The 17,600-nt window shown below is 51.8% G+C and overlaps 1 protein-coding gene across 1 annotated transcript; it reads left to right on the plus strand.

Moving 5' to 3' along the window:
* Positions 1–1,799: 1,799 nt before the first annotated feature.
* Positions 1,800–8,273, plus strand: FLYWCH2 (FLYWCH family member 2). Its single transcript, XM_061400927.1, has 3 exons — positions 1,800–1,990; positions 6,334–6,762; positions 7,958–8,273. Exons 2-3 carry the CDS (start codon positions 6,432–6,434, stop codon positions 8,059–8,061), a joined length of 435 nt encoding a protein of 144 aa, XP_061256911.1. The 5' UTR covers positions 1,800–1,990; positions 6,334–6,431; the 3' UTR covers positions 8,062–8,273.
* Positions 8,274–17,600: the final 9,327 nt, after the last annotated feature.

Below are 17,600 nucleotides of genomic sequence, written 5' to 3' on the forward strand. Positions count from 1 at the left end.
GCTCTCAAGAGTCTTCTCCAATACCACAGTTCAAAAGCATCAATTCTTCGGCGCTCAGCTTTCTTCACAGTCCAACTCGCACATTCATACATGACCACTGGAAAAACTGTAGCCTTGACTAGATGGACCTTTGTTGGCAAAGTAATGTCTCTGTTTTTTAATATGCTATCTAGGTTGATCATAACTTTCCTTCTAAGGAGTAAGCGTCTTTTAATTTCATTGCTGCAATCGCCATCTGCAGTGATTTTGGAGCCCAGAAAAATAAAGTCAGCCACTGTTTCCACTGTTTCCCTGTCTATCTGCCATGAAGTGATGGGACCGGATGCCACGATCTTAGTTTTCTGAATGTTGAGCTTTAAGCCAACTTTTTCACTCTCCACTTTCACTTTCATCAAGAGGCTCTTTAGTTCTTCTTTACTTTCTGCCATAAGGGTGGTATCATCTGCATATCTGAGATATGCAGATATTATTGATATTTCTCCCAGCAATCTTGATTCCAGCTTGTGCTTCTTCCAGCCCAGTATTTCTCATGTACTCTGCATATAAGTTAAATAAGTCAGTGGACTATTAATAGATAATGGAAAATAAACTTACTAAGGCCTTTGAATGAACCTAGAAAATACCCAGGAAATGAGGTGACCCCTGGAGAAAGGATTGGAGGGTGTTGGAAATCTGGCTGCTGAACCTGAACCAACGGTGGGGATGAGGAATCTGCAGATGGGGAGGTAGGGACAAGGAGGAAGCTGGGAGTCTTTGGGAGGCAGACACAGGTTCTGCTGATGTTTGGACTTGAAGATACAGGAGAATGTGGGTGAGCTGAAGGACACAGGATGGAGAAGATGCAGAGAACGTGGGAAATGCCTGGCATCCCGGGTAGGCAGGCCCCAAGGGACCTGGACCTGGCCTGCCCAGGGAGCCTAGGAGCAGCCTTAGAGGAAGAGGAGGGAGGCGGAGGCGGAGGGGAGGGGTGTCAGGGGAGTGGCATTTTCTAGAGGAACAGTGTCTTCATTCTGTCCACGTGAGGACACCCAACCAGAAGACTGGGGGCTCCAGCCGGGCGAAGGGCCGGGGTTGGGGCGGCGAGTGGAGGACTGGAAAGGGTTGAGGCGAGCAGAGGGCGCAGGCGCTGTGCGGGAGGGGAGCAGGAGCGTCGTTGCACCTAGGGCGGGTGAGAGGCAAGGCCGGCCTCAGCTCGGAGGATGCTGGACCACTCGGATCTCCACCCGCCAAGTGTCCAGGAGAGCACTCCCAGGCCTCGCAGCTCCCCGCACCAGAGCAATCCCGGTCCCCACCACACAGGGTGGTCAGAGAATAAGTGGGCAGTGACTGTGCGCTGTGAGTGGGGGCTGGACCTATGGGCGATAGACAGACCGAAAGATGAGTACTGGACCTGTGGGCGTTTGAAGGTACCAGTAGCGAGGAAGAGACCAATGGCGAGGGTTGAACCGAGAATCCAATCAATGCCAAAGATGCTGTGCCCTCAGGGATGCTGGGGACAGAGAGGAATCAGTAGCTTTGATGAACATAAAGGAAGTTCTCTCTGTTCGCTCAGAAGAACGAAGAGGACGATCGAGGCCCTTAAACAAATGCTCAGACTTCCTCCGCGTCGAGCCGATGTCAAACACTGGGGGAGGTCGCATGGTCTCAGTTAAACCCACCCTCCAGTCCTGGGAGAGCCCCTCCCGAGGTTCGTAGCCTGGCAGGCCCCTGAACTCTCAGTCCCGCCCAGTACCCGCATGGCCCCGCCCCCGAGCGCCGATTGGTCAGACCGCCAGCTCGGCCCTGCGCGGGGAAGACCCGGAGAAACCACTTAGGCTCAAGGAACCGGCACCTCAGAAGCCCTGCTGCGCATGCTCGTTCCTTGACCCCAGCCTGAGGTGACTGCCCGAACCTAGGCGGGGGCCCCCAGACACCTAGGCCGAGGGACCTGCCGCTGCTCGGCCTCCGGAGAGAGAGGGCCCCTCTGCCGTCGCCGCCCGGCCGGTGCCCGGTGAGGACGGGCCCCAGCGGATCGGGGAGGGTCTCAGGTCCCCGCCGGGCTCTCCTGGGGGTCCCCAAGGGCTACTGATGCTGGGGTGGGCGGGGTGCTCCCCACCTCTGCCTCCCGGCGCTCAGGCCACCCCCTTGTCCTTCATCCGCTATTCAAGCTCCTTTCTCCTTGTTCCTCCTTGCCCCCAACCACCCCGACCCCAGGACTGAGCCCTCACACCCCAAATCAGGGAACCCCACTCTGGGTTGTCTATCCTTGACCGCGTCCGCCCCACCCAGTACCGCCCCCGCCCTGCACCCAGCCCCTGTCCCGTCCCATCCTTGTGGCTCTAGCGATGCTCACAGGGCTGGCGGTTGGCGGTCTGAGATGTTGGGACAGGGGAGGCACTCAGGGAGCTTGGTCAGGAGGGGCGATCATGACGCGAGAGGAGAGAGCTGGGGAGCGGGGCGCAGCTCCGCAGCATAGACAGGTCTAGGGGCAGATTACAGCGGGTAAGGAGTAAAGCTAACTCTAAGACTACCTTTGGTGATTCTAAGCCGTGGTGATTAGGGGAAAAGAGATGTCATTACATGAAATCCCCACTTAGGGGAAACCTTCCCGTACACTATCAAGTAGCAATTCTTGACCCATTTTGGATCTTACTAATGCTTTGAAAATCTCCCTGTGAGGAGGATGTGTACCTGATGCCTAAGTGAACCCATCACCTCACCAGCAGCCCCATCACAGCCCTCCAAGAAGCACATGGGACAATGATTATGGAGTGGCCGAAGAACAGTTCCACTATGGACCAGGGAAGAGATTAGAAACTTCCTAAGCTGAGGACCCATGGCATCAGCCATGTTTCACAAAGTATCAGAATCAAATAGAGTACAGGTTAAAAATAAATAAATAAAAGTAGATTCTCAGGGCCCTCTCCAGACGCACTAAGAAAGAAGTCTGGGGTTGGAGGAGTCCAGGATTGGGCATTTTAAATAAGAATTCTAGAAGATTCTTAGGTATCGTGAAGTTGGGAAACCACTGGTCATAGACTTAATTTCCCTTTTCTTAATACATGAGTTTTATTGAGATAGTTTACATACCATGAATTCACTCACAATGTGCAATTTAATGGCTTTTAGTAAATTCACCAAGTTCTGCAGCCTTCACCACCATCAGTTTTGGAAATTTTTAATCATCCCAGAAACCCCCATATTAGTATTCACTCTTCTGGCCCCCATCCCTCCCACCCCTAACCCTAGAAAACCACAAATTTACTTTCTGTCCTTATGGATTTTTCTACTGTATCAATTTTCTAGAGACTTCAGATCATTTTATAGAAATGGAATGTATAATTTGCAATCTTTGATGACAGGCCCTTTTTTCCACTCAGCTGATCTTTCCAAGGCTTATTCATGTGTGGCATGAATTTGTCAAATTATCAAATAATATTCCCTTGTGTGGACACATCACATTCTGTTTATTCATTTACCTGTTGATGGATATTTGGGCTGTTTCACTTTTTGGTGTCTGAATAATGCTGCTGCAAGCATTCTATGTACAAGTTTTTATGTGGACATCAGTTTCCATTTCTCTTGGAGAAACAACTAGGAGTGGAATTGCTGGGATATGTGGTAATTTTGTTTAACCTTTTGAGAAATCGCCAGATTGTTTTCCAAACTGGCTGCGCCTATATACAGCTCCACCAGTAGTGTATCAAGGCTCTATTTTCTTCTCAACCTGACCATCACTTGTTATGGTCTGTTTTTTGCTTTGTTTTATTAGATCCATCCTAATAGTGTGAAATAGTATCTCATGATCCACGTTTCCCTCACGACTAATGATGTTGAACATCTCATGTGCTTACTGGCCACTTGTATATTTTCTTTGGAGAAAGGCCTTTTCAGATTATTTGCCCATTTTTAAATTGAGTTATTTGTCTTTTTATTACTGAGTTGTAAATGTTCTTTATAAATTCCAGATGCAGGTCCTTTATCAGAGATGTTGTTGTTTTAGTCACTAAGTTGTGTCCGACCCTTTTGCGGCCCCATGGACTATATGCCAGACTCCTCTGTCTACGGGAAATCCCAGGCAAGAATACTGGAGTGGGTTGCTGTTGCCTTCTCCAGGGGATCTTCCCGACCCAGGGATCAAACCCGGGTCTTCTGCATTGGCAGGTGTGTTCCTCACCACCAAACTACCCGGGAAGCCCTTTATCAGATACGTGATCTGCAAAAATGTTCTCCTATTCTATGTATTGCCTTTTAACTTTCTTGATTGTGAGTCTCTATGACTCACAAAAATTTTAAATCTTGATGATGTCCAATTTACATATTTCTTCTTTGGTTGTCTGTACTTTTAGTTCTTTGCCTAATCCAACTCTTTTTTAAAGAGTTTTATCACTAGCTCTCATGTTTAAGCCTGTGGTCATTTAGAGTTAATTTTTTGGATATGGTATGAGGAAGGGGTCCAACCACCTGGAGTTTCATCCCTGGACCACAAAGGTTTAGGCTAGGCCCGGACGTGCCCCAGGGCCAATCAGGGGCCTGTGGGCGGAGCTTCCCACCACAGCCCTTTCCTGCCCAGAGTGGCTCTGCCAGGGGAGGCACTGGCAGCATCTTTTCCCTGGACCCTGTGTCCCCGCAGGGCCCCGATACCACCATGTTGCCCACCCTGTGGGGCAGGGTGGGCAGAGCCGGGAAGGACCACATGGGAGGAGCAGGAGTTGGCTCATCCAGAAGCTGGACCAGGGACAGGAGAGATAATGAGACATCAATCCTAGGGGTGCCAGTGGTCAGGGGACTTCCTACCAGGCAGCATAGACCTGAGGACACCACCACCACCACCCCCGCCCCGGAGGTGTCCTCCCTGTCACTTTGGGAGGTTTCTGCTCTCATGTCTAGTTGTCAGGGGAACTTGTGGGGGGCAAGACACCCCAACCACACATTGATCTTGCACTTCAGGCTCTTGTCATGAATGATGGGGTCTTGAAAGACTATGAAGTGCGGGGCATGGACCCTTCAAGCCATGTGAGTTTGTCGTTCAGTTGCTCAATCGTGTCTGACTCTTTGCAACCCTATGGACTGCAAACTCAAAAAAAAAGTTCAAAGCCAGGTCAGAGAAGCAGGTCCAGGGGGGCAGGTAAGAGTATGGGCTTCACTGCCCCCTGGGCCCTGGACAGGGTACATGAGACATCTGCCAAGGTGACAGCCTTGTTTCTGGGCTAAACTGAGAAAGACCCTCACCATCTGCTCACTACCCATTCACCCCCAACAGACACCCCCACACCGATGCCCCAGGGTCCGGGTCTCCAGGCCAGCCCTGCCCCTGTCAGCCATCCTTTCTGCTCTCCAGTCCAGCAGCCAGGGAGCCCTCAGTGACCACGGCTCCTCTGGACACCTCCACAGCCCTGTCCCCACTCAGCAGGGGCAGCGCCAGCACCAGCTCAGACAGAAGTCGCTGCCCTCGTGGGGCCCTGGCATCCCCTAGCCCTGGGGGGCCTGGGCCTCTGGCCTGGGATGGGGACTGGATCTATTTGTGAGTCCAGAGTCCCGCCTCCCAGGGCCAGGCTCCCCTCTGGGGCCTGCAGAGTGCCCTGGGGGCCCAGCCCCCGCTCCTGGTGACACAGACAGAGTGTTGAGGTGAAGGGCAGCAGGCCTTCTGGGAGGGTCAGTGACCTGAGTTCCCATCCCCCAAGTGCTTTTCCCCGAGGCCCGTTGCTCAGGAAGCCCGGCTCCCATTATCCTGGAGCAGGTAGCCCGGGTGCAGTGCGGGGCGGGCCCTGGACCCCCTCGACCAGACCCCCAGCTCTGCTCCCTGGCCGTGTGCCTCCGTGTTCTCATCTGTAACCTGGGTCGATGAGAATGATCAACTTCCACAACGTGGAGTGAAGGTGAAATGGGACAAACCCGTGGAAGCACTCCACCCCAAGCTCAGCACCTGTGGGCCTGGGTTCCTAGTAACTCAGCTGTCAGTACCTTGGTCACCCCAGCAGCCCCTGCAGAGCCCTGTTTCTGGCACATTTTACAGATGGGGAGTGAGGTTTGGCTGGGGGAGGTGATGGTCCCAAGGCTGCCAAGACAGCAGACATGCTGGCCCGGGTTCTCCAGCTCCATTCCGGTCCTTCCCCAAGGTGGGGGCGGGTGTGGGGGGCATGGGGAAGCCCCCCCTGCCCTGACCTCCAGCCCAGATTCCTCCTGAACCCTGGCCCAAGGGCCCCTCCACTGATGGGATTTTTTTTTCCCCATGGGATCCCTTAGTTTCCCAACCAGGGATCGAATCTACGCCCCCTGCATTAGAAGCGCAGGGTCTTAACCACTGGACTGCCAGGGATGTCCCCGCTGATGGGATTTTGCCTCCTCCCTTAGGACAGAGCCCCTGGACTGCCAGGTTCCTTGCAGGGAGGTGGAGGACAAATCCTACTGAGACCTGAGCGTGGCCTGGAGGCCCGGCTGCCTGTCCCAGAATGCCCCTGCCCGAGCCCAGCGAGCAGGAGGGCGAGAGTGTGAAGGCCGGCCAGGAGCCCTCCCCTGAGCCCCCTCAGCCGGGCACAGATGTTGTCCCCGCAGCCCCCAAGAAACCCAGGAAGTTCTCCAAACTGGTCCTGCTGACGGCCTCCAAGGACAGTGCCAAAGTGGAAGGGGCCAAGCGCAAAGGCGTGCACTGCATCATGTCCCTGGGGGTGCCTGGCCCTGCCACCCTCGCCAAAGCCCTCCTGAAGATCCATCCTGAGGCTCAGCGGGCCATCGAGGCCGCCCCCCAGGAGCCTGAACAGAAACGCAGCAAGCTGGACACAGGTGAGGCCTGGGCCCAGCACGCAGGACAGGAGCAGGGCCTTCTGAGGGCTGACGTCAGGGGGACCGCCAGGCTTGGCTGGCCTGGAGAGGGTGCGTGTGCCGTGGACATTTGTGTGTCTGTCTAAATACGTGTGAATCTCCGCGTGTCTGTAGACCTCCATGCACACGTGCATGTATGTGTGTGTCTAAGGTTCTGTCTGTTTACATGTGTATTTGCCTAGAAGGGTAACTTTGTGTGGGTCCTTGTGTGTCTGTGTTCCTGGGCCTATTTCTCCCCTATTTCTGCATTTACATATTCATGTGTCTTTTTCGTGAGATGGGGGCATCCCCAGCCACCAGCCTAGAGTTCTCAGGGAACCTAAGGGACCCCTCAGGCTCCATCGCCTGCTAGACGGAGCCATCCTCAGGGAGTCAGGGAACCCGGAGCCCGGAAGCCCCTCTGCAGGGGGCCCGGCTCACCCTTGAGCCCTTCCGCTGGCCTGTTCCATTCTAAGTGCCTCCTCGTGTCCACCTGCCTCTCTGGGAGGAGAGGATCCTTCCTGGTGACCTGTGGGGAAGCAGGGCTCAGAGGAGCAAAGTCACCGCCCTGAGGCCATCAGTTGGTCCCTGCAAAGGATGGGGGTGCATCTGGCTCAGAGCCCGTTTCTTCAGCTGGGCTGGGTGGGACAGGCCATCCCCGGGGCTCCCTCCATGCCAGCTGAGACCTCTGCTCACTTCTCAGATCAGCCTGGGTTCTGGAGCCATGTAGGCCTCAACCCATAGGGCGCCTTTGTGAGAATTAGGATAAACCCACCTTCCTCGGACGCAGAGATGGGGCGTGGAACAGGGGCTACACGCAGGTCCCCAGGCGCCCCTGGGCAGGCGCTCATGGGCACCCTCGGCCTGCCCCTCCGCCTTTACCTGCAGACCTGTCCACAGCGCTTCCCGCCTCCTGCTCTGTCCCCTGGCCAGGCAGTAGGGGTAGCAGCGGCTTCCTGGTGCTCAGCCCAGAATTGGCCTCAAGTTTTCTGGAAACAACCTCTGTGTCCCCGGGACAGTGGCCTTTGCAAGCATGTCTGGAGTCAGCAGTTACTTCTCTAAGTCAGCCAACAGCTCCGCACCCCTCCCCTGGCAGCCGGGACCCCCAGGTTTGCCCCCCTACCCCTCCAACCCCTGTTCCTTTGACAACAGCCTGACCCACCCCCTTCTCTTCCAGATGGAGAAGAAGATGGGAGCTTAGCAGGGCCTTCTGCCCCCAGCCCCTTGGTGGTTGGGGAGGAGTCCACCTCGGCCCTCGTCAAGCCCAGGGCGGCTCCGTAGCCCTGACAACTGTGGGTGCGTCCTGCCCCGGTCAGTGAACTTGGCTGCGCCTTCTACACGTTCCACTGGGCTTCTCCTGGGGCCCAGCCCCTGACTGGTTTTCACTTTCAGCACTGTAATTTTTTCCCTCCCAGTCAAGCATAATTTACTTTTGTAGCAGAAAAAAATTTTTTTAAGAGAATAAAAGAAGCTGTACACTAGGTCCCATCATAGATAGGCTTTTAAAATTCCATGACTCTGGATCCTTTGAGACCCCAGCTCCAACCGCCACCGCCCCCCATCCCCCTCCCTTCCACCCCCACCCCCACCCCGGGGCGTCCCCTCTAGCACTTACCTCACCCTTCCTGGCCTGGACCATCTCTCAGACCCCGGAGGGCTCTGCAGGGGCCTCCATCCCCCAGGGCCTCACACCCCTGGGCCTCCTCAGCGTGGACATCCAGCCTCTGACCCAGAGATGAGGTGGAGACTCGGAGGCCTCCTCTTTCTGCCGCCTTTGGTCTCCAGCCCAGAACCCCTGGGAAGTGGATCCTGCCTGTCCCTGGCTGTCCCTCCAGAGCTAGTCCACAGGAGGCCTCAGCCCGCTCCTTCCTCCTGGACCCTCAGAAAGGCCGCCTCCTCCAGGGAGCCACACAGGACTGACAGCCCCCCTGCACAGGGACCCTAACGTTCATGGCAGCCCCAGGTTCTGCTGAGGAGGAGGTGGGCCTGCAGTCTGAGGGGGCACCCCAACAGAAGTGTATGGTGCCCTGTTGTGTTCCCTCTGGGTGGTGTGGGGGCTGAGGTAGATTCTTGGGAGCCTGAGCACCCCGCCTCCAGGTCCCTGGGGTGCTGCCCTGCTGTTGCCTTCCTTCAACCAGAAGTCAGGGTTCCCTGAGAAAAGGTGTCAGCCTGGAGAAGGAAATGCCAACCCACTCCAGTGTTCTTGCCTGGAGAATTCCATGGACAGAGGAGCCTGGCGGGCGACAGTCCATGGGGTCACAAAGAGTCACGACTGAGTGACTGACACCTTCAAGACGCTTCAGCCCACGTGCTCCTGTCATTTGGAAACTGCCTTTGAGCAAAACGAAATGGATTATTTTTTTTTTAAGGCAGAGTTTAGAGGACTTCTGTTTTCAAGCAACATTTTCCAAATTTAATCTGTTATCTGTTGAGTCGCTCTTGGGAAAAGTGAGTTACGTGGCATCTTCCTTGCCCAACTCTCCATTCTGCTGTTATTTTTACAGCTAGGTTGTCTGTAACATTTACATTCTGTACCCATAACTTGGAAAGTTCTTTTGTCTGGATTCTCTATTTAAATAGATTCCCATCCCCCACCCTGGTTCTCCTTTCCTGAGGTCTGAGTCATCCCCGTGGTGGGTTGGTTCTGAGGGTGCTGAGGGGCTGGGGGGGACCGTTCGATGGTGGAGCGGGCCTGGAGAAGAGGCAGTGGGGAGAGGAGCCAACCCCTGCCCCTCAGCCTGGTCTCCGGGCAGTCCTGGCCTGAACAGGGTCTCAGCAGGCATCCACTCCCTTGAACTGTGCTGTGGCACCATCGACCCCTTCTGCAACTGCCAGGCAAGGCTGGGAGTGGCACTCGGGGCCCCAGTGAGGGGGCCTGGTTGACTCGCTGGTCCCCGGAGGCTGCGTGGGGGATCAGCAAGGGGGTACCTCCCTCCGGGGGCTCAAGTCACCCTGCCTGAAAGGTGGTTAGGACTGTGGGGCAGGAAGCCACTGCCGAGCCAGGATGGGAGCCCACACGCTGGATCTGGAGGTTTTCTTATTTTTTAAATTTTGAAACATTGCAAACTCCCATAGTAGTTGTACAAGCATCCAGAGAGCACCACCTAGATTCACCTGCCCTTTCCCTCCTGCTGCTGCTTTCTTTAACACACCCAGACCAATATCGTATATTTTATTCTGTCTTATATTCATTTTAATTCATATTTATTTGGCTGCAGCAGGTCTTGGTTGGGGCACACAGGATCTTCTGTGCCCCATGTGGGATCATTAGCTGTGGCACGTGGGATCTAGTTCCCTGACCAAGAATCGAACCCAGGCCGGCTGCATTGGATGTGCAGACTCTTAACCGCTGGACCACCAGGAAGTCCCACCTTTGGAGAACCTTAATGTCTTTCCAGAGCAGGATACACAGGACCCAGTGGTCAACAGATCACAGCCCAGGTTCCCAGAGCTAGACAGGAAGCACGGAACTTCCTGCGACAAGTCCATGAAAACTGGGGCTAAGAGCTGCCGGGGAAAAGGCTAAGAGCTCCTTAGCGTATGACGGGGCCCTGGGGAAGCCCCGTGAAGGGAGCTGAAGGGTAAGGACGGCATGCTTGGGAGAGGCGAGACTTGGGCCCAGAGAGAAAAGGACAGGAAGGCCACGGGGCAGGCAGGATGGGCAGAGGCTAGTGGCCCAGAGCCCAGGGGCCTAGAGGCCACAGGCAGGTCCAGGTTCATGGAAGGTGGGGAAGGATTCTCCCAGAGGGGGAACCTAGTCAGTGTGGTTTTACAAAACTCACCAGACACCCGGAGGAGAACGGATGTGAGGTGGGGTGGGGGCATCCAAAGTGGGAGCTGAGAGAAGAGTCAGGAAGCCACCCCACACACAACTCCCTACACCCTGCCCCAGGGTAGAGGAAAGGGAAGGGGAGTGGAGATGCTGGAAGGGGGCTGAAAAGGGCTCAGCGATGGAGGTCTCTTTCAGGGAACTGGGTTTGAGGGAGAGAGGACTGGCCTGCCCAGCCGGTCGCTCAGTGGTAAAGAATCTGCCTGCTAATGCAGGAGACACGGGTTTGAGCCTTGATCCAGGAAGATCCCACATGCCTCAGAGCAACTAAGCCTGTGGGCCACAACTACTGAGCCTATGCTCTAGAGCTCAGGAACCACAACTGTTGGGCCCATGATCTGCAATTACTGAAGGTGGAGGGCCCTAGAGCCGGTGCTCCAGAGCAAGAGAGGCCACCAAAAGGAGAAGCCCCAGCAAAGCAATGAAAAGTAGCCCCCGCCGGCTGCAATTAGAGAAAAACGCTCACAGTCCAAAGACCCAGCACAGCCATAAATAAATAAATAAATAATAAGATTTTAAAAAATACATAGGATGACGGTACACTTTCTTTTAAAAAATAACTTGCATTGGTCTTTCAAGCTAAAAATAATGTAATTTATGGTTATGAAATAAATAAGAAAATATTGATTAAGAAAAAATATTACAAATATCTCCAATAATTCCATCACCTAGAGATAGGTTTGTAATAAATATTTTTATATTCAGAAAATTGGGGTCATTCAGTTCTTTTTTTTTTTTTCTTGGATATTCCCTCTGACTTGCGGGATCTTAATTCCCTCCGGAGAGTCAAACCTGGGCAGCGGCAGTGACACACCGAGTCCTAACAACTGGACAGCCAGGGAATTCTTAATATATTACAAAGGTCTTTCCAGCGTCCATTTTACAGCGTAGCACAACGTACCGCCACAGGGGTGGTGATCATTCATCCAGCCAGTCCCGCTGGACGTATCCTGTTCGTGTCCAGGTCGGTAACGATCCTCTCAAAAGTCTCGGGTGAGATAGCGGCTCCGGGGAAAGACACCGCTTCCAACATTTCCACCCGCCGCTCAGGCATCCTCGCCAACACCCGGCAACACCATTGAAAAGAAAATATTGACAACGGGCCCCCCCCCCCCCCCCCCCGCTTTATCTGCCGGCACACCCCCTGCGTGTTTTCTCCTGGGGGCTGCCACCACTAGACTGGAGGGCCGGTCCAGAGATGCCCCCTCCCCCGCCCCGCGTGGCTGATGCTCCGGGCGGCCGGAAGGCGGCGCGCCCGGAGGCCGTCTGGCCCAGCGGACCCAGGACGCCCACCCACGCCCTTTGCGGTCGGGGCACCGGCTCCAAAGTGACTTCTGCTGGGGGCAGGAAGGCGATCAGTGGCGATCCGGCAGATCGCCGGCTATCCGAGATTCGTGCTCCCAGTCCTTCTCCGACAGACCCTCCTACCCAAGTCGCAGACCCTCCTCCTCCGTGTCTGATTTCCCCCAGCAGGTACCGCTTCCAAGACACCACGTGACCCACTGTTTATTAAGATCTATGGCTTCTCCCCCCACCCTCCTGCTCCGTAACTTAGGCTCAAGTATGCGGGGGCGGCGGTTTTTGTCGATTTCCGCACGGGAGGCGCTCGCGGCCGACAGGCAGGGGTGCCGGACGCGAAGCCCCAGTAAGGGGCGGAGATGCGGGGACCCCGAGCGCCGAGCCGGAGGATCGGCGGAGCTTTAGGCCCGAGAAGGAGGCGCAGGACGGAGAACGCGGATGGGAAAGGGGGCAAGAGAACGCAGGAAGGAGGGGATTCGACCGAGGTTGCGGAAAATGTGGGCAGGCTGGCCCCGCGCGACCTGGACCTGCACCTGCCCGGAGCGCGGGGGACGCGGCTAGGCGCGAAGGAGGGAGGCGGAGGGAGGGTTGTCAGGCGAGCGGCATTTTCTAGAGGAGCAGTGCCTTCTTTCTGTCCACGTGAGGACGCGCGGCCAGAAGTCTGGGGGCTCCGGCCGGACGAAGGCGGAGCCGGGTTGGGCGGGCGGAGGGCTGCGAAGTGTCGCGGCGAGCAGAGGGCGCAGGCGCGGTGCGGGAGGGGAGCCGGGGCGTTGCTGCACCCGGGGCTGGTGAGAGGCAGGGCCGGCTTCAGCTCGAAGGATGCTGGGCCACTCGGATCGCCACCTGCCAAGTGTCCAGGAGAGCACTCCCAGGCCCCTCAGCTTCCCGCACCGGAGCAACCCCGGTCCCCACCGCACAGAGTGGTCAGAGAATAAGTGGGCAGTGACTGTGCGCTGTGAGTGGGGGCTGGACCGATGGACGATGGCCGGACTCAGGGACGAGCATCGGATAGCTGGGCAGGGGGCTGGAGCACTTCGGAAAAAGATGCTTTCCCCTCACTAAATGCCAAAGGGATTGTTTTTTTTTTTTTTGTCTGACGTTTTATTTGGACATAATTTCATGCAGAAAAATTGCAAGAAATGTACAAAGCATTCCCATATACTTTCACCCAGGTACCCCGAAACTTAGGAATGAAGCAGTCACAGCAGCAATAGTAAAATTTAGAAATGAGTGTCCAATAGGAAAATAGCTAAATTGGGTAGCCAATCATATGTAAATAAGCTTATAATGTTGGGGAGCGTTATAATATACAGGTAGGTGGGAAAAGCAAGAATTACTTGAAAACAATTGCCATGGAGTGTGTTTGCAATGATGTAAAGTTTAAAATAAAGATCTGTTTTCGAAAAGACTGACAAGAAAGATGACAACTGTAAACTTAAGGGGTCTAAAGCCATCCTGGGAAAGAATGAAGTTGGAGAATTCACTCTCTGATTTCAAAACTTTCCACAAAGCAACAGTAATTGTGTCAGGGTGGTGCTGGCACAAGATAGACACAGACCATGAATAGAAGTGAGAGTCCAGAAATAAATCCTCATATTTACAGTTAATTGTTTTTCAACAGCGGAGCCAAAAGAATTACAGGGAGAAAAGAACAGTCTTTTCAACAAATGGTACAACTAGGATGTTCATATGCAAAAAAAAAAAAAAAATGAAATCACAGCCCTACTTTGCCTGTGCATACTTAGTTATTAAGTTATGTGCAACTCTTTGCAATCCCATGGACTGTAATCTGCCAGGCTCCTCTGTCCATGGGATTTTCCAGGCAAGAATACTGGAGTGGGTTGCCATTTCCTTCTCCAGGGACTACTGGAGTGGGTTGCCATTTCCTTCTCCAGGTAATCTTCCCGACCCCAGGATCGAACCTGAGTCTCTTGCATTGGCAGGCAGATTCTTCACCACTGAGCCACCTGGGAAGCCCCGTACTTCCCCATACACAAAAGATAACTCAAAATGGGTTTAAGTCTCAAATGTAAGAAGTAAACCACCAAACTTTTTAGAATACGTGGGGGTAAATCTTTGTGAACTTGGACTAGGCAATGATTTCTTAGATGTGACATCAAAAGCACAAGCAAAAAAAAAAAGATGAACTGGACATCATCAAAATTAAGAACTTCTGTGCTTCAGAGGACCCTGTCTTAACTGGGGGCAATAAAATGAAAAGACAATCCACAGAATGGGGGAAACTTTTTGCAAATCATATATCTGACAATGGACATATATCTAGGATATATAAAGAATTTTTAGGCTTAATAATAAAATGACAACTCAACTTTGAAATGGGTAAAGGCTCTAAATAGACATTTCTCCAAAGAAAATATGCAAATCGAAAATAAGTACGTGAGAAGAGAATCAACGTCATCAGCCATCAGTTCAGTTCAGGTCAGTCGCTCAGCTGTGTCCAACTCTTTGCCACCCCATGAATCGCAGCATGCCAGGCCTCCCTGTCCATCACCAACTCCCGGAGTTCACTCAGACTCACGTCCACTGAGTTGGTGATGCCATCCAGCCATCTCATCTTCTGTCGTTCCCTTCTCCTGCCCCCAATCCCTCCCAGCATCACAGTCTTTTACAATGAGTCAACTCTTCACATGAGGTGGCCAAAGTACTGGAGTTTCAGCTTTAGCATCATTCCGTCCAAGGAACACCCAGGGCTGATCTCCTTTAGAATGGACTGGTTGGATCTCCTTGCAGTCCAAGGGACTCTCAAGAGTCTTCTCCAACACCACGGTTCAAAAGCATCAGTTCTTCGGCACTCAGCTTTCTTCACAGTCCAACTCTCACATCCATACATGACCACTGGAAAAACCATAGCCTTGACTAGACGGACCTTTGTTGGCAAAGTAATGTCTCTGCTTTTCAATATGCTATCTAGGTTGGTCATAACTTTTCTTCCAAGGAGTAAGGGTCTTTTAATTTCATGGCTGCAGTCACCATCTGCAGAGATTTTGGAGCCCCCAAAAATAAACTCTGACACTGTTTCCCCATCTATTTCCCATGAAGTGATGGGACCAGATGCCATGATCTTCGTTTTCTGAATGTTGAGCTTTAAGCCAACTTTTTCACTCTCCACTTTCACTTTCATCAAGAGGCTCTTTAGTTCTTCTTCACTTTCTGCCATAAGGGTGGTGTCATCTGCATATCTGAGGTTATTGATATTTCTCCCGGCAATCTTGATTCCAGCTTGTGCTTCTTCCAGCCCAGCATTTCTCATGATGTACTCTGCGTATAAGTTAAATAAGCCATCAGGGAAATGCAAATCAAAACCACAATGAAGTGCCACTTCACTTCGCAATGAAATGCCATACTAATCAGAAAGACAGATAATAACAAGTGTTGACCAGGATGTGAAGAAATTGGAATGCTCATACATTGCTGGTAGGAATGTAAAATGGAGCAGACCCTGTGGAAAACAATTTAGCAATTCCTCAAATGGTTAAACATTGACCCAGCAAGTCTACTCCTAGGTGGAAAAATAATTGAAAACATCTGTCCACACAAATTTGCATATGAATGTTCACAGCAGCACTATTCACAGTAGCCCAAAAGTGGAAACAACCCAACATTATTCAACAGATGAATGGGTAAACAAATTGGGGTATATCTACACAGTGTAATATTATTTGATGATAAAAAGAATGAAATACTGCTGGCATACTACAACATGGATGGACTTCGAAAACAACTGTACAAAAAAGATCTTCACGACCCAGATAATCACGACGGTGTGATCACTGACCTAGAGCCAGACATCCTGGAATGTGAAGTCAAGTGGGCCTTAGAAAGCATCACTACGAACAAAGCTAGTGGAGGTGATGGAATTCCAGTTGAGCTATTCCAAATCCTGAAAGATGATGCTGTGAAAGTGCTGCACTCAATATGCCAGCACATTTGGAAAATTCAGCAGTGGCCACAGGACTGGAAAAGGTCAGTTTTCATTCCAATCCCAAAGAAAGGCAATGCCAAAGAATGCTCAAACTACCGCACAATTGCACTCATCTCACACGCTAGTAAAGTAATGCTCAAAATTCTCCAAGCCAGGCTTTAGCAATATGTGAACCGTGAACTTCCTGATGTTCAAGATGGTTTTAGAAAAGGCAGAGGAACCAGAGATCAAATTGCCAACATCCGCTGGATCATGGAAAAAGCAAGCGAGTTCCAGAAAAACATCTATTTCTGCTTTCTTGACTATGCCAAAGCCTTTGATTGTGTGGATCACAATAAACTGTGGAAAATTCTTCAAGAGATGGGAATACCAGACCACCTGATCTGCCTCTTGAGAAATTTGTATGCAGGTCAGGAAGCAACAGTTAGAACTGGACATGGAACAACAGACTGGTTCCAAATAGGAAAAGGAGTTCGTCAAGGCTGTATATTGTGACCCTGTTTATTTAACTTATATGCAGAGTACATCATGAGAAACACTGGACTGGAAGAAACACAAGCTGGAATCAAGATTGCCGGGAGAAATATCAATAACCTCAGATATGCAGATGACACCACCCTTATGGCAGAAAGTGAAGAGGAACTCAAAAGCCTCTTGATGAAAGTGAAAGTGGAAAGTGAAAAAGTTGGCTTAAAGCTCAACATTCAGAAAACGAAGATCATGGCATCCGGTCCCACCACTTCATGGGAAATAGATGGGGAAACAGTGGAAACAGTGTCAGACTTTATTTTTCTGGGCTCCAAAATCACTACAGATGGTGACTGCAGCCATGAAATTAAAAGACCCTTACTCCTCGGAAGGAAAGTGATGACCAACCTAGATAGCATATGCAAAAGCAGAGACATTACTTTGCCAACAAAGGTCCATCTAGTCAAGGCTATGGTTTTTCCTGTGGTCACGTATGGATGTGAGAGTTGGACTGTGAAGAAGGCTGAGCGCTGAAGAATTGATGCTTTTGAACTGTGGTGTTGGAGAAGACTCTTGAGAGTCCCTTGGACTGCAAGGAGATCCAACCAGTCCATTCTGAAGGAGATCAGCCCTAGGATTTCTTTGGAAGGAATGATGCTAAAGCTGAAACTCCAGTACTTTGGCCACCTCATGCGAAGAGTTGACTCATTGGAAAAGACTGATGCTGGGAGGGATTAGGGGCAGGAGGAGAAGGGGACGACAGAGGATGAGATGGCTGGATGGCATCACTGACTCGATGAACGAGAGTCTGAATGAAGTCCGGGAGTTGGTGATGGACAGGGAGGCCTGGCGTGCTGTGATTCATGGGGTGGCAAAGAGTCAGACACGACTGAGCGACTGATCTGATCTGATGCTTAGAGAAAGAAGCCAGACACTAAAGACCAAAGGTCGTATGATTCCATTTAAGTGAAATGTCCAGAATATGCTTATCTATAGAGACGGAAAGCAGATTAATAGTTGCTTAGGGTGGGAGGATGGGGGACTGAGGTGTGTTTGTTTTGAAGTGATGAAATTGTTCTAAAACTGATTGTGGTGACATCCGCATCTCTGTGAATATACTAAAACCCATTCAATTGTACATTTTTTTTTCTTTCTTTTTATTATTGCTTTTTAATTTATTTATTTATTTTTTATTTTTTTAAAATTTTATTTTATTTTTAAACTTTACAATATTGTATTGGTGGGTGAATTGTATAGTATGTGAATTATATCCAATAAATC

Source organism: Bos javanicus, chromosome 25, assembly GCF_032452875.1.
Source record: "Bos javanicus breed banteng chromosome 25, ARS-OSU_banteng_1.0, whole genome shotgun sequence".
Lineage (NCBI taxonomy): Eukaryota > Metazoa > Chordata > Mammalia > Artiodactyla > Bovidae > Bos > Bos javanicus.